This window comes from Heterodontus francisci, chromosome 41 (genome assembly GCF_036365525.1).
Source record: "Heterodontus francisci isolate sHetFra1 chromosome 41, sHetFra1.hap1, whole genome shotgun sequence".
Classification (NCBI taxonomy): Eukaryota; Metazoa; Chordata; class Chondrichthyes; order Heterodontiformes; family Heterodontidae; genus Heterodontus; species Heterodontus francisci.
This window is the reverse complement of record NC_090411.1, coordinates 26,017,327-26,034,803: the sequence shown is the minus strand read 5'-3', so window position 1 is coordinate 26,034,803 and position 17,477 is coordinate 26,017,327. Positions and strand designations below refer to the sequence as shown.

At 46.5% G+C, this 17,477-nt stretch overlaps 1 protein-coding gene across 1 annotated transcript in view; it reads left to right on the top strand.

Moving 5' to 3' along the window:
• The first annotated feature begins 1,893 nt into the window (after positions 1–1,893).
• LOC137353637 (parvalbumin alpha-like) overlaps positions 1,894–17,477 on the top strand; it is a 64,190-nt gene continuing 48,606 nt past the window's right edge. Inside the window, exon 1 of the mRNA XM_068019989.1 lies at positions 1,894–2,072. Within this exon, the coding sequence (XP_067876090.1) occupies positions 2,000–2,072 (73 nt within the window). The 5' untranslated portion in view covers positions 1,894–1,999. The remainder of the gene's footprint in view (positions 2,073–17,477) is intronic.

The window sequence follows — 17,477 nt, the reverse complement described above, 5'->3', positions numbered from 1 at the left end:
GCTGATAAGCTGACCCTCCCAGTGCAGTACTGAGGGAGTGCTGCACTATCAGAGGTGCCATTTTTCGGATGAGGCATTAAACTGAGTGCCCCCTCAGCTGGATCTATAAGATCCCATGGCACTAATTCGAGTCCTGGATAATACTTACCACTCGACCAACATCACTAAAAACAGATGTTCTGGTCATTGTCACATTACACAACAAACCACAGACATACTAAGCACTATTGCACAATATACCACAGATAAGCTAAGCACTCTCTCAACCCAAAAGGATGCTGGATCAATTGTAATTTTTACGACTGAGATTAATAGATTGTGTTGAGTATGGAATGAAGGCAGATAAAATGGAGTTGAGATACAGATCAGCCATGATCTAACTGACTGATGGAACAGGCTGGAGGGGCTGAATGGCCTCCTCCTGTTCCGATGTTCCTAAAGCCTGATTTCACTCTCGATTGAAACCAGGGTGGGGTATATAACGGACGTCCGAGTCACTACCACTCGATTTGTGCCCCCTAGCCAAGGTTGAATTTTACACCCACTGTCAAGTGGGCAGTTTTGAGCAAGTTGGCTACAGATCCAGTCTGACATTTTCAAATGGATTTTTTTGGCAGAACAGCTGGGCTGTAATTTACACAATTCGTGCTGACGAAAGAGTCAAAGGAAATTGTGAAAACTATGTTTTTCCATTACCAGGACCTATTGACGAACAAAGCATTTTTTTATTAAGTAAAATATGAAGTGCATAAAATAATTAAGTGGAAGATTGAAATCGGGGAAGTAATTTTCATACCGTGCTGGTTTTGAGGCCGGGGGTGGGGGGTGGGGGGGGGGGGGAGTGGGTGTGTGTGTGTGTGTGCTTGGGGGGGCGGGTGGGGGGGTTGATGGTGGTGCTTTGTATTGCAGCTGAGCTAGCAATGCAATGTGCATGAGTGTTAGTGCAGTTGGTAGCACACTGTCTTACGGGTTGTTAAGTTGCAGGTTCAAACCCCACTCCAGTACCTTGTGCACACAAAACACAAGCTAATACTCCCAGTGGGGGAGTGCTACAATGTCAGAGGTGCTGTCTTTTACACGAGACGTTAAACCAAGGTCCCATCTGCTCTCTCAGGTGGATATAAAACACCTCATATTTATTCCTCAACCAATATCATTAAAACAGGTTAGCTGGTTGCAATGCTGTTTTTGGGATCTTGCTGTGTGCAAATGGGCATTTTCCTACATCACAGCACTGACTACACTTTTAAAGTATGTAAATTGCTTCAGGATGTGAAAAGTTCTATATAAATGCCAGTCCTTTCTTTCCCTTATTGATTTCAATAGTCATGAGTTTCCGCCATTCTCATGCTGGTCACCTGTATTTGCATGTAATACAATGAGCTCCATGCAGCGTCAGTATATAAACCATGCGAAAGTCTTGGACTTGTGAGGGAACAACAGCTCTGAAAACTTGCAGGCCGCGAAACAAATTTAAAAAAAACGCCAATTTAGCGCCGTTGTGGCTTATAAATTCGGGTCCTTTGTGTTTGAAAATTGCATTCTGCATTCAATCATCAGGTTGTATTCTGAAGCACTTTATTTGTTTTTTTGCCAAAGAACAAAACTCCATACTCCTTTCTGCCGCCCAGTGTTTAGCATTGCACTTACTTCCTTGCCTGCATTGCTTGCTTTTGTAAGTAATTTTACATGTAAATAAATCCGATTAATAAATTAGTCTGTTACATGGCTGATAGATAGATTGATTGAAGTTATGTGTGAAATCCTGCCTACTACCCAGTAGAGATTGTTAACCCTGAGGCTCTACTAATCTTCTGCTCACATGGAATGTGTCTGCACCTGTAGCAATTGCAGTTAATAATTAAAGAGGTTTGATAGACGGTCCAAGTCATAACATTGTACTCCAGGAAGGAGTTAAGGCCTTTAGCAGAAGCAGTATAGAAACATCGCTGAGAGAAAAAAATATGAAAAGGCGGTGCATCAGAAAATCATTCCAGGGATGAGAGGGCTGTCGGATGTCGAGAGATTTAGTAGAATGGGCCTTTATGCTCTGGAGTTCAGAAGAATGAGAGGTGAGCTCACTAAAATGCTTGACAGGGTAGATGCTGAAAGGGTGTTTCCTCTGGCTGGAGATTCTAGAACACAGGGTTATAATCTCAGGATCATTTAGGACTGATATGAGGAGAAATTTCTCCACTCAGAGGATCATGAATCTTTGGAATTCTGTACTCCAGAGGGTTGTGGATGTTCAGTCGAGAATATTAATCGATTTTTGAACTCTAAGGGAATCACATGATATGGGGTTAGAGCGGGGAGTTGGAGTTGTGTTAAGGCATGATCTTATCGAAAGGTGGAGCAGGCTTGAGGGGTCGAATGGCCTACTCCTGCTGCTATTTCTGATGTTCTTTTTCTATTTCTGTCATATTGAACCTGATCTATAACCTAAGCCTAAAACATATTGATGCATGAGTTAGATGAGTATTTATGCCTTAAAGCCAGTGCTGAGCAGTATTTCTGACAAGGCAAGATAGATAATCAGGTAGGAGCAGCTCTGCAATAAAACCCTTCTGGTAAAAATGGATGAATGTGGGAAGAAACCATAGCAACAAAAGGGGGATTACCTCCCCCAAAGTCAGGTGACCACTCCCCCACTATAATGAAAACAATCGAGTATTAGCAGTAAACAACGGAGAGGTATTAAGGCATAGGGCTGGAAAGCCTTCTTGGGCTCCACCCTTGTCACCAGGCGACTGGAAAAATAGCTCTTCAGCAGCCTTAGGATCAGCATATTGAACTGCGGCTGTTATGAGTTGTCCTGCCTGATGTACAACATGGACAACAAGGATTATGAACAGGGTGTGAGTATAGACTTTGCCAGCGGCTGCCTGAGCGATGTATTATTTTTGGAAAGGTGCCTTCAATGCATAGATTGAACATGAGCCAAGCTCTGCCTTCTAGAATTTTCTGCGATTCTTGTCTCAAATGACTGAGAACTGTTTCAGCGTGCCTGCACCAAAACAGTTCCATGCATTACAGCAGAGAAGCTTAAATACAATCGTGCTGGTTGAGACAGAAGTTTGATGGTATTCGTGTGCTAATGGAGAGTTGAGAGGGCTGGTTCATCTCCTCAATGGGATGGTGGACGACACCATCCTCCTCCAATGCCTCTTCTCCATTGTCCAGCTCAGTATGACAATCCTTACCCGGTTCCAATCCAACCTACCCAATGGTAGCTGAAGCATCTCCAGCAATGTCTTCGCTACCCACACCACACCCTTACCTCCAGACTCCCCCAAGGATCTTTCTTCAGGTCCATCACCCTCCCTTCCCCACTCCAGCCCACCACTTCATTTGCATGCTGCCCCTTGGTAACATCGTCTGAACAACATGGGTCAGGTTCTACATGTACCCTGATATCACCCAACTCTACCTCCCCACCACCTCTCCTGCCTCTGCCTTGTCAGTGTGCTTCTTTGACATCCAGTCCTGGATGAACTGCAATTTCTTGCAGTTAAACATGGAGAAGACTGAAGCCATTGTCTTTATCCCCTGCAAAAAACTCCATACCCTGACCATCATCTTCCCTGGCTACTGTCTCAGGTACAGTAGGTTTGCAATCTCAGGTGTCCTATTTTACCCTGAGCTGAGCTTCCGACCCCATATCTTCTGCATCACAAGGATCGCAGATTTCCACCCCTGTAATATCATCCGTCTCTAACCCGATCTCAGCTCAGCTGCCATTGATACCCTCATCCATTCTTTTAGCCTCCTTCTCCTTGTAGTGTTTTGAAAATTGTATTTTGCATTTTGTCCACTTGAGGCTACCATGCACACACATATGCCAGCAGAGGGGCTGGAAAGTGAAAGTACAAGAATAAAGAAGAATCCATTGTTTTCAACAGCATGCAGTCTCATATCTTTTACTAAACTCAGTTGAATCCTGAGAACACAACACTCCTCGGCACAGGTCTTAGTTGGGAAATAGCAGTTGATCCTCATGTTTAATTCCAATTGTTTCGATCTTTTATATCACTAAAGGTCCTCTCTGCATTGGTTGCTCTATTCCCTTAAAGCTTTATTCCCATCTCCAGTGAATTCTTTTGCACGTTTCCTTTGTAAATTTCCTTATTAGTCAACATTCCGCGGAACTCCAGATGAAGAGAGTTGAAGGTACAGTTGCCAATGGTGGGCTGTGTTTCCCTGAGTAAAGAGAGGATTCCAGACATTCCAGACCATAACTGTGAGTGTTCTGACGATTATGGACTGGTTGAAAGTGGCTGACCTGCACTGAATACAATGCTACTAAGAATTAGCTTAGATTTTATCATACAAGATAATGTGCTGTAAAAAGACCAACCAACACCACTTTTCCAGGCCACCTGGAAAGCAAACAGACTCTTTGTTACCTGGTTGGACAATTCTTGACTCAGGTAACCAGAGTTTGTTGCCAACATTTTCCAATCAAATAAACAAACCGGTTCAACAGAAATGAGGAAAATACAATTTTGTTTCATTCCTCTGTGATTTTTCGCCTGGGCTGCTTACAGTGGCGGCCTGGAGATTAATACTTAATTCCTGACGAGGAATTTACTAATTGATGCGTGCAATTCAGCTGTTTGACTGGGATTTATCTTCTCTTTTATTCGGGGAATGTGAGCAAGGCTGGCATGGCCAACATTTAGTGCAAGCACAGCGGTTCAAGATGGCAGCTCACCATCACCTCCTCAGGGGCAATTAGGGATGAGCAACAAATGCTGGCTTTGCCAGCGACACCCACATCCTATGCACGGATGAAAAAAATTTTGCTCTAACACACTCACAAATTCACGTGCTCACACACACACGCACACACACACAAATGTAGACAGCCTGACACAGACACACACCCAAACACACAGACACACACAAACTGAAACAAAGACAGTGGCCCAGAGAGAGTGAAGGAATGGCAATATATTTCCAAATCAGGATGCTGAGTGACTTGGGGGGGAACTTGCAGGTGGTGGTGTTCCCATTCGACTGTTGTCCTTTTTCTACTAGGTGATAGAGGTTGTGTGTTTGGAAGATGCTGTCCAAGGAGACTTGGGCATTGCTGCAGTGCATCTTGTAGATGGTACACACTGCTGTGATGTGCCAGTGATAGATGCAGTGAATGTTTACACAGATTAGAACAAAGAACAAAGAAAATTACAGCACAGGGACAGGAACAAGCCTGCGCCGATCCAGATCCTCTATCTAAACTTGTCGCCTATTTTCTAAGGGTCTGTCTCTCTTTGCTTCCTGCCCGTTCATGTATCTGTCTAGATACATCTTAAAAGACGCTATCGTGCCCGCGTCTACCACCTCCGCTGGCAACGCGTTCCAGGCACCCACCACCCTCTGCGTAAAGAACTTCCCACGCATATCCCCCCTAAACTTTTCCCCTCTCACTTTGAACTCGTGACCCCTAGTAATTGAATCCCCCACTCTGGGAAAAAGCTTCTTGCTATCCACCCTGTCTATACCTCTCATGATTTTGTACACCTCAATCAGGTCCCCCCTCAACCTCCGTCTTTCTAATGAAAATAATCCTAATCTGCTCAACCTCTCTTCATAGCTAGTGCCCTCCATACCAGGCAACATCCTGGTGAACCTCCTCTGCACCCTCTCCAAAGCATCTACATCCTTTTGGTAATGTGGCGACCAGAACTGCACGCAGTATTCCAAATGTGGCCGAACCAAAGTCTTATACAACTGTAACATGACCTGCCAACCCTTGTACTCAATACCCCATCCGATGAAGGAAAGCATGCCGTATGCCTTCTTGACCACTCTATTGACCTGCGTTGCCACCTTCAGGGAACAATGGACCTGAACACCCAAATCTCTCTGTACATCAATTTTCCCCAGGACTTTTCCATTTACTGTATAGTTCACTCTTGAATTGGATCTTCCAAAATGCATCACCTCGCATTTGCCCTGATTGAACTCCATCTGCCATTTCTCTGCCCAACTCTCCAATCTATCCATATTCTGCTGTATTCTCTGACAGTCCCCTTCACTATCTGCTACTCCACCAATATTAGTGTCGTCTGCAAACTTGCTAATCAGACCACCTATACTTTCCTCCAAATCATTTATGTATATCACAAACAACAGTGGTCCCAGCACGGATCCCTGTGGAACACCACTGGTCACACATCTCCATTTTGAGAAACTCCCTTCCACTGCTACTCTCTGTCTCCTGTTGCCCAGCCTGTTCTTTATCCATCTAGCTAGTACACCCTGGACCCCATGTGACTTCACTTTCTCCATAAGCCTACCATGGGGAACCTTATCAAACGCCTTACTGAAGTCCATGTGACATCTACAGCCCTTCCCTCATCAATCAACTTTGTCACTTCCTCAAAGAATTCTATTAAGTTGGTAAGACATGACCTTCCCTGCACAAAACCATGTTGCCTATCACTGATAAGCCTATTTTCTTCCAAATGGGAATAGATCCTATCCCTCAGTATCTTCTCCAGCAGCTTCCCTACCACTGACGTCAGGCTCACCGGTCTATAATTACCTGGATTATCCCTGCTACCCTTCTTAAACAAGGGGACAACGTTAGCAATTCTCCAATCCTCCGGGACCTCACCCGTGTTTAAGGATGCTGCAAAGATATCTGTTAAGGCCCCAGCTATTTCCTCTCTCGCTTCCCTCAGTAACCTGGGATAGATCCCATCCGGACCTGGGGACTTGTCCACCTTAATGCCTTTTAGAATACCCAACACTTCCACCCTCCTTATGCCGACTTGACCTAGAGTAATCAAACATCTGTCCCTAACCTCAACATCCGTCATGTCCCTCTCCTCGGTGAATACCGATGCAAAGTACTCGTTTAGAATCTCGCCCATTTTCTCTGACTCCACGCATAACTTTCCCCCTTTATCCTTGAGTGGGCCAATCCTTTCTCTAGTTACCCTCTTGCTCCTTATATATGAATAAAAGGCTTTGGGATTTTCCTTAACCCTGTTTGCTAAAGATATTTCATGACCCCTTTTAGCCCTCTTAATTCCTCGTTTCAGATTGGTCCTACATTCCCGATATTCTTTCAAAGCTTCGTCTTTCTTCAGCCTCCTAGACCTTATGTATGCTTCCTTTTTCCTCTTAGCTAGTTTCACAATTTCACCTGGTGGTGGATGAGGTGCTGATCAAGTGGCTGCTTTGTCCTGGATGGTGTAGAGCTTCTTGTGTGTTGTTGGAGCTGTACTTATCCAGCTAATTGGAGAATATTCCATCTCAATCCTGACTTGTGCTTTGTAGATGGTGGACAGGCTTTGGGGAGTCAGAAGGTGAGTTACTCACCTCAGAATTCACAGTCTCTGACCAGCTCTTCTAGCATCAGTACTTATCTTTTTTGTCCCCATTGTCTCGAGAGACAATGGGTAAGCGTCTAGAGGTGGTCAGTGGTTTGTGAAGTGGAGTGGCTATAAAGGCCAATTCTAGAGTGACAGACTCTTCCACAGGCGCTGCAAATAAAATTGGTTGTCGGGGCTGTTACATAGTTGGCTCTCTCCTTGCGCGTCTGTCTTTTTTCCTGCCAACTGCTATGTCTCTTTGACCCGCCACTCTTTAGCCCCGCCTTTATGGCTGTCTGCCAGCTCAGGCGATCACTGGCAACTAACTCCCACGACTTGTGATCAATGTCACAGGACTTCATGTCATGTTTGCAGACGTCTTTAAAGTGGAGACATGGATGGCCGGTGGGTCTGATACCAGTGTCGAGCTCGCTGTACAATGCGTCCTTGGGGATCCTGCCATCTTCCATGTGGCTCACATGGCCAAGCCATCTCAAGTTCCGTTGGCTCAGTAGGGTGTAAATGCTGGGGATGTTGGCCACCTTGAGGACTTCTGCTTTGGTGATACGGTCCTGCCACCTGATGCCAAGGATTCTCTGCAGGCAGCAAAGATGGAATGAGTTGAGACATCGCTCTTGGCTGACATACGTTGTCCAGGCCTCCCTGCCTTTGGGCAAGGTACTGAGGACACAGGCTTGAAACACTCGGACTTTTGTGTTCCGTGTCAGTGCGCCATTTTCCCACACCCTCTTGGCCAGTCTGGACATAGCAGTGGATGCCTTTCCCATGCGCTTGTTGATTTCTGCACTGAGAGACAGGTTACTGGTGATAGTTGAGCCTAGGTAGGTGAACTCTTGAACCACTTCCAGAGCGTGGTCGCTGATATTGATGGATGGGGCATTTCTGACATCCTGTCCCATGATGTTTGTTTTCTTGAGGCTGATGGTTAGGCCAAATTTGTTGCAGGCAGCCGCAAACCTGTCGATGAGTCTCTGCAGACACTCTTCAGTGTGGGATGTTAATGCAGCATCGTCAGCAAAGAGGAGTTCCCTGATGAGGACTTTCCGTACTTTGGTCTTCGCTCTTAGACAGGCAAGGTTGAACAACCTGCCACCTGATCTTGTGTGGAGGAAAATTTCTTCTTCTGAAGACTTGAACGCGTGTGAGAGCAGCAGCGAGAAGAAAATCCCGAACAGTGTAGGTGCGAGAACACAGCCCTGTTTCACGCCACTTAGGATAGGAAAGGGGTCTGATGAGGCTGAATTGTTCCTTTCATATTGTCACAGAATGAGGTGATGATACTTAGTAGCTTTGGTGGACATCCGATCTTTGCTAGTAGTCTGAAGAGACCACGTCGGCTGATGAGGTCAAAGGCTTTGGTGAGATCTATGAAAGCAACGTAAAGGGGCATCTGTTGTTCTCGGCATTTCTGCTGTAGCTGGTGAAGGGAGAACAGTATATCAATGGTGAATCTCTCTGCTCGAAAGCCACACTGTGTCTCAGGGTAGACACGCTCAGCCAGCTTCTGGAGCCTGTTTCAAATGACTCGAGCAAAGACTTTCCCCATTATGCTGAGAAGGGAGATTCCATGGTAGTTGTTGCAGTCACCACAGTCACCCTTGTTCTTATACAGGGTGATGATATTGGCATCGTGCATGTCCTGTGGTACTGCTCCCTCATCCCAGCACAGGCAAAGCAGTTCATGGAATGCTGAGAGTATAGCAGACTTGGCACTCTTGATTATTTCAGGGGTAATGCTGTCCTTTCCAGGGGCTTTTCCACTGGCTGGAGAATCAATGGCATCACTGAGTTCCGATTTTGTTGGCTGTTCGTCCAGCTCATCCATGACTGGCAGAGACTGGGCTGCATTGAGGGCGGTATCAGTGACAACATTTTCCCTGGAGTACAGTTCTCGGTAGTGCTCCACCCAGCAGTCCATTTGCTTGCGTTGGTCAGTGATCGTGTTCCCTGATTTAGACTTGAGGGGGGCGATCTCCTTGATGGTTGGCCCAAAAGCTCTCTTAATGCCATCGTACATTCCTCTGATGTTTCTGGTGTCGGTGGCCAGCTGAATACGACTGCTTAGGTGTTGCCAGTAATCATTTGCACAGTGCCTGGCTGCTCTTTGTGCAGCGCTTCTGGCTACTTTAAGTGCTACGGATGTTAACTCGCTGGGGGCTTTCTTGTAGTTCAACAGTGCAGTGCGCTTAGCTGCTGTGACAGATTCCAGTTCTCCAAAGTGAGATTGAAACCAGTCTGCATTCTGCTTCTCACGTTTACCAAAGGTGGTCATTGCTGAGTCAGAGATGGCGTCTCTGATGTGGGCTCACTTCGTCTCTGCATCCCCTGCATCCCATGCAGGAGTGCTTTGAAGGGCTTTTTCAAGTGAATTTAGAAACTTATGTAACAGCTGTGGATAAGAAATTCTGCTAGTGTTGATGGGCAAGCAGCCCTTCTGCTTGGAATGATGGTTTGAGTCTAACTTTGCTGCACATCAGGGAGTGGTCGGTGTCGCAGTCCGCACTGTGGAAACTGCGTGTGATTTGGACACTGTTTATAGAGGCTCGCCTTGTGACGATGAGGTCCAGCTGGTGCCAATGACATGATCTTGGATATCTCCATGAAACCTGGTGACAGGGTTTAGTATGAAAGAACGAGTTGGTGATGCAGAGGTTGTGATAGGTACACTCCAGCAGTCTCTGTCCATTCTCATTCATCCTTCCAATGCCATAGCGCCCAAGGCAGGAGGGCCATGAGTCATGGTCGGCCCCAACCCTGGCGTTAAAGTCCCCCAGCAGGAACAAATGTTTGGTATTGGGAATGCTACTGATGATATTATGGAGTTCCTCGTAGAGCTGGTCTTTAACTTCAGGTGGGGAGCAGAGTGTTGGAGCATAGATGCTGAGTAGGTGTACTGGATCAGAGGCGGTGAGCAGTCGGATGGACAGTATGCGTTCCGAGCTATTTGAAGGTGGCTCTATCATGCTGAGCAAAGCGTTTCTGATGGTGAAGCCCACTCCATGCTGTCTTGGTTCTTCAGGATCCCTATCCTGCCATTCATACTGGCAGACTGGCAAATGTTCACACATTGATGATGTATCTGTGATCGCCAGTCGACTAGGAGCTCGACGGGGAGGAGCAGGTTGCCCAGGTGCCCATGAGGCGGTCGTTGAGGCTCGATCTGGTCTCGGTTGCCCTTCCCCCATCACAACTGGGAGCCAGGAAAGAAGCTCCACTGTGAGCTGGATGGTGAGCACAAGCGCAGCATCAGCCTGGAGGACGCCGACATTGAGGAGGCAATGCAGGCTGTGGGCTGGCCCACTCGCCAGGGTCATGACCCCGCCCTCCCCTCCCCTGCCTTGCACCCCCTTCCCCCTCACACCTCCTTGCCCCCACCTCCTCCCCTTTGCAACCCCTTCCCCCCACACCCCTCCCCCCCACCACCTTCTCCCTCACACTATGTTATAGTTTATTGTGAGGAGAGTTGAGTACAAAAGTAGGGAGGTTATACTTCAGTTATAGAGGGCATTGGTGAGACCACATCTGGAGTACTGTGTACAGTACTGGTCTCCTTATTTAAGGAAGGATATAAATGCATAGGAAGCATGCAAGCTAGGCTTGTATCCGCTGGACTTTAGAAGAGTAAGAGGCAACTTGATTGAAACATATAAGATCCTGAGGGTTCCTGACAGGTTGGATGTGGAAAGGATGTTTCCTCTTGTGGAAGAATCTAGAACTAGTGGTCACAGTTTAAAAATAAGAGGTCGCCCGTTTAAGACAGAGATAAGGAGAAATATTTGCCCTCAGCGGGTCGTCAGTTTTTAGACGTCTTCCTCAAAAGGCAGTGGAAGCAGAGTCTTTGAAATTTTGAAGGCAGAGGTAGATAGATTCTTGATAAGCAAGGGGGGTGAAAGGTTATTGGGGGTAGGCAGGAATGTGGAGTTAAGGTTACAATCTTGAACAGCGGAGCAGGCTCGAGGGGCAGAGTGGCCTAGTCCTGCTCCTAATTCGTATGTTCGTATATACTGGTCCAATTAAGATTCTGGTCAATTGTAAAACCCAGGATGTTAATGATACGAGATTCAGCGATAGTAATGCTGTTGAACATCAAGGGGAAATGGTTCGATTCTTTCTTGTTGGAGATGGTCATTGCCTGGCACTTGCGTGGTGTGGACTGCCTCAGTATCTGAGGTGTTGCAAATGATACTGAACACTCTGCAACCATTAGCGAACATGCCGACTTCTGACCTTATGATGGAGGAAAGGTCATTGATGAAGCAGCTGAAGATGGTTGGGCTGAGGACGCTACCCTGAGGAACTCCTGCAGTGATGTCCTGGGTCTGAGATGATTGTCCTCCAACAACCACAACTATATTCCTTTGTGCTAGGTACGATTGCAGCCACTGTAGGACAGTGTGTATGAGAATGACTGAGTATGAGTGTGTGGGTGTATGTGAGTGTGAGTGTGAGTGAGTGTGTTTTGGTATGTATGAGAGGCTGGGTGTGTATGAGAGTGAATGTGTGTGTGGGTGTGTATGAGACTGAGTGTGTGGGTGTGTGTGAGAGAGTGTGTGGGTGTGTGTGAGAGTGTGTGTGGGTGTGTGTGTGTGTGAGAGTGTGTGGGTGTGTATGAGAGTGTGTGTGGGTGTGTATGAGACTGAGTGTGTGGGTGTGTGTGAGAGAGTGTGTGTGGGTGTGTGTGAGAGTGAGTGTGTGGATGGGAGTGTGTGTGAGCGTGTGTGTGGGTGTGTATGAGAGTGAATGAGTGTGGATGTGTATGAGAGTGAGTGAGTGTGTGGGTGTATATGAGAGTTAGTTAGTGTGAGTGTGTATGTGAGCCTGTGTATATGTGTGTGAGAGAGAGAGTGTGTGTGGGTGTGTATGAGAGTGTGTGTGCATGGGTGTGTATTAGAGTGAGTGTGTATGAGAGTGAATTAGTGTGAGAGTGTGTGTGTGTGTGGGTGTGTTTGAGTGAACGTGTGTGGGTGTGTATGGGAGTGAGTTAGTGTGAGTGTGTATGAGAGTGTGTGTGTGGGTGTGTATGAGAGTGAATGAGTGTGGATGTGTATGAGAGTGAGTGAGTGTGTGGGTGTATATGAGAGTTAGTTAGTGTGAGTGTGTATGTGAGCCTGTGTATATGTGTGTGAGAGAGAGAGTGTGTGTGGGTGTGTATGAGAGTGTGTGTGCATGAGTGTGTATTAGAGTGAGTGTGTATGAGAGTGAATTAGTGTGAGAGTGTATGAGAGTGTGTGTGTGTGGGTGTGTTTGAGTGAACGTGTGTGGGTGTGTATGGGAGTGAGTTAGTGTGAGTGTGTATGAGAGTGTGTGTGTGGGTGTGTTTGAGTGAGCGTGTGTGGGTGTGTATGAGAGTGAGTTAGTGTGAGTGTGTATGAAGTGAGTTAGTGTGTGCGTACAGGCGTGGGTTGAGCGTGTGTTAGACCAGCTCGCTGAAATGAAGTCTCACTGATATTGCTGCATAGATTCCAGTGGGATTGGCGATGATTGGTGCAGCTGTCAACCTGAATTCCGAGTGTTCACACCGATGGCTGCTGAAACAGCTGAGCTTGTGCAGGATGTGCGGATGTGCAGTTGTTCAGAGCCAGGTCTAGGGATCTTGATCCAGCCACGCGGTGGTATGTGACCATGGGACTTGAGTGCTCCTAATTTGAGGCTAAATTAGCTTTAGAATGGGACATGGAGAGAATGTTCTGCAGCTGGGGTGCTGGGGGGGGTGGTTGGGAGGTTGAGTGGGGGGCAGAGTTGGATCTTCTGGGATTGGGCAGACGCACCTCACCTTGAGAAGACTTGCTTGAACCTAACCCTGATGTACCTGACCTGTGATTGACTCTCAATGTGGATGTTAGAGCCTCATTTTCTTATCCCAGACTCTCAGAAGGAAGCCATGGCTGCCATTGATAAACATTGTAAATCAGGGAGGTGCTGCACATTGTCTTCTGTCCTTTTCAAACAATGGTTGGGAAATTGTGTCCCATACCTGCCCAAATTTCCAATACACGGTGCCAATGGACAGGGCTCCTCACTGAGAAAACGAAGTCACAAGAATATCTCTTAGGTTGCCAAAGCCACCCTGTCCCAGAGATTAATATCAATAACGGAAAAACACCTTTCATTTATATAGCGCCTTTAACATCCCGAAGCCACTTCACAGGAGCGTTATCAAACAAAATTTGACAGCGAGGTGATATTAAGACAGGCAGCCAAGAGCTTAGCCAAAGAGGTAGGGTTTAAGAGGGATGGAGAGGTGGAGAGGTTTAGGGAGGGAATTCCAGAGCTTGGGGCTCAGGAAGCTGAGGGCACTGCCGCTAATGGTGGAGTGATGGAAATCGGGGGACGGACGAGGCTAGAATTGGAGGAGTGTAGTGGTCTCGGAGGGTTGTAGGTTTGGAGGAGGTTACTGAGACTGCAAGGGGCGAGGCCTTGGACAAATTTGAAAAGAAGGATGAGAATTTTAAAATCGAGGCATTGCCAGATGGATAGCCAATGTAGGTTCATGAGCACATCAGCTGAATGGGACTGTCACCTTAAGGCACTGACTCTCACTGGGTTACAGTTACGTAAGTGCCAGTCACTCATGATACATCAGCTGAGCATCATCCTTTATGCCTAAACCTAGGGATTGAGCTGGTTCTCTGGGCATATGGGCAGCATTGCACCCATCCTGTCCCTAGGCCAATGTTAGTAGGCATACCTAGACTTTCTACCAACAGTCACTGGCTATTGCTCAGGAATGGGAACCCTGGATAATTTCCCCCTTTCTCTAATCCACTATCACCCTTGCTGAAGTAATCTAGCTAACAGATCATCAATCAAATCAGTCACTTACTGGTGTATACAGCTCATTTATACAACTACCTTCACCAAACAAGCTATGAAAGCAGCCAAAGGTCAATCATCTATCTATTTATGTGTTTGTGGCCCTTTTACTTTTTACGCTCAGGATAACGGAGGAGCGCAGGTTTGCGTGAGTACCTGTGGCCACTGCTTTTTCTGGTGGGCCTTTAAGTGAGGATGACTCATGGTCTGCTAACAGCTGTGCCTTGAAATGACTTGTTGGTGCTCGGCGGGTAAAAGGAATGCACTAATTTGCTGAATGTGAAATTGTTTGCAGTCACCTCCTCAAAGCCCTGTGCTAATTATAACTTGCAGTACTTGATAAGTTGAGCCAGGAGTCTCCTTCCTTTCCCACACCGTGTGGATGTATGGGTTCTGTCTCCTCTTGGCACCTCAGTCTGGAGTCATTGCGGCACAGGAAGAGGCCATTTGGCCCATCGAGTCCATGCTGGTTCTCTGTAGAGCAAGCCAGTCAGTCCCATTCCCCCGCTCTATCCCAGAAGCCCTGCAAGTTTATTTCCCTCAAGTGTCCGCCAATTTCCTTTTGAAATTATTCATGGTTTCATCTGCCACCAGCAGAGAATTCCAGGGCATTACCACCCACTGCGTAAAAAAATGTTCTTCCTCACATCCTCCTATATCTGTTGCCCCAAGCGTTAAATCTGTGCCCTTTAGTCTTGGTACCATGAGCTAATGGGAACAGCTTTTCTTTGTCTACCCTATCTAAACCTGTCATAATCTTGTACGCCTCTAACAAATCGCCCCTCAATCTCCTTTGCTCCAAGGAGAACAAACCCAGATTCTTCTTTTTCTCTTTTGCTCTTCTCTTCTGTTCTTCCCTTTTTTGCCTTGCCGTTCAGCAAACAATTAGAAACTTGCCGACAAATTCCTTAGTGCAGGGAAGGGGAGGGTAGATGGGCCAATATTAGCCTGTTGAGTACTGGATGTCTTCTCCAGCTTTACGGTCACCAGAGTACTGATGGAACTGAGGGAACCTCCTCATCAGGACCCCAAAGTCATTAAAAGTGGAAGGTTATGATAAGCCTGTCTCCCGGAACTAAAAGGGACCCTGAAGAGACTTGCCTCTTTCAAGGGGGTCCTTGTAAAAGGGGAACCTGATGACGTGACTGGCACCTTAAAAGATACCCTGGCAGGGAAACTGCCTCCTTAATAGGGCCCGGAGGGAGAGACTTGGACCCTGGATTTCTACGATGGTTCTCCTGTCATAACTTTGACGGGGGAATTAGAGGAACCCGCGAGGAAGCAGCTTAAACACACAGAAAAGATTCCTTGGTGCCAAAGCTCTGGAGGTTCTGATAATCTGCTGCCATAGTTACAGCAGGAGATCAGTAGCAATATTGTGGGACATTCACAGTCTTCCTCTTTACAAAGGATGGAGAGACCTCCTCTTTTGAACAGGAAATGTGATGATGTAACCATCTCCATAAAAATGATCTGGATTGCGGCCTGCTTTCTTAAAGGGTGCCTGGACGGAGTAATTGCTTTGAAAGTCACCTGACTTATCAATAAAATAAACCTTCTGAGGTGGCCACAAGCTAACAATCTAGGAATGTACCATTCAAAAAGGAGATACTTATTGAAGTATGGTGAAGATGAGAAGGAAAGAGTCCCACATGTCTGTACTTCCCAAATAAATCTGGTAAAGCACAAACTTGTACAGGTCACATGTATACACCTTAGCCTACAAACCTCGGAGGTCTCTACACTCCTTGTTTTCTGGCCTCTTGTGCGTCCCCGATTTCCTCCATGCTCCACCATTGGTGGCCGTGTCTTCAGCTGCCTAGACCCTAAGTTCTGGAATTCACTCCCTAAGCCTCTCCATCTCTTCGCCCCTCTCTCCTCCTTTAGGACGCTTATAAGTGGATGAGTCATTAAACTGAGGTCACCCCCCCCCCCCCCCCCCCACCGCCCACCGCCCTGCCCTCTCAGGTGGGCATAAAAGATCCCATTGTGCTATTTTAATGAAGAGCAGGGGAGTTCTCTCTGGTGTCCTGGTCAATATTTCTCCATCACCCAACATCACTAAAAGTAGATTATCCAGCCATTATTTCATTGCAGTCTGTGGGATCTTGCTGTGTGCAAATTGACTACTGCGTTTCCTACATTACAACAGTGTCTATACTTTGAATGTACTTCATTGGCTGTAAAGTGCTTTGAGACATCCTGAGGTCATGAAAGGCGCCATATAAATCCAAGTCTTTGTGTCCCACGAAGATGATTGACTAGTCAATTTATTGCCAGCATTCTTAAGGGATGTTGGTTAGGGCACCAAGACAATTCCCTGGTCATCTTTTGGATTGCACCATGGCATCTTTGGCATCCATGTGACCCACCAACACAGGCAGATCAGGCCTTGCTTTCATCCAAAGGATGGCACCTCTGACGGTGCAGCATTCCATCACTACTGCATTGGAGTGCCAGCCCAGTCTCAGGAACGGTCTTGAACCCATGACCTTTGAACCTCGTGACGAGAGTGCTACCCACTTTTTTTTTCAACTGAGTTAAAAGTTGAGATAGAAGCTGAATCCTGTGGTCCTAAAAATATATAACATAAATATATAAATCCACTTGCTTTTAACGACCACGTGAATGGGCCTGACTGTACAACAACCTGCACTAACCCCCTCACTGTACAGCAACAACAACAATAACAAATCTGGATGAATAGTGACTTTGTTTTTAAGCAGAGGATTGAACTGAGCAATACCAACAAGCTGTGTTTATATAGCGCCTTTAATGTCCCCATGTGTTTCGCCGAAGCATTATCAAGCAAAATTTGACATCGAGCCACAGAAGGAGATATTAGGACAGGCGACCAAAAGCTTAGTCAGAGGTAGGTTTTAAAGGAGGAGAGAGTGGTGGAGAGACGGAGAGGTTTAGGGAGGGAATTCCAGAGCTTAGGACCCATGCAGCGAGAGGTAATATTCATTAAGCCCTATCCTTGTCATCGTACCAAGTGTCAAGTGGCAGCAGTAAATCTAATTTATTCTACTGTCTCTTCTGGTGAGCTCAGTTTCATTGGGGCAGGCGTAATAGTTGTACTGCAATCAGTACTTTGCAAGTCAAGCACCCGGTGAGATTTACTTTCTATTGTGAGAGGCTAGCAGTATTATCATAAATGGCAGTGCCAATTTTAAAATTAAATGTTGCTGCATGCTATTCCTGTTCAGTAATTGACCTTTTGCCATGACTGATTTATGGGATATTTCACATCAAAATATTTGTACATCCGAATCAAACTTAAGTACCACTCGATGTTTTGTTTCAATTCCTCTGACG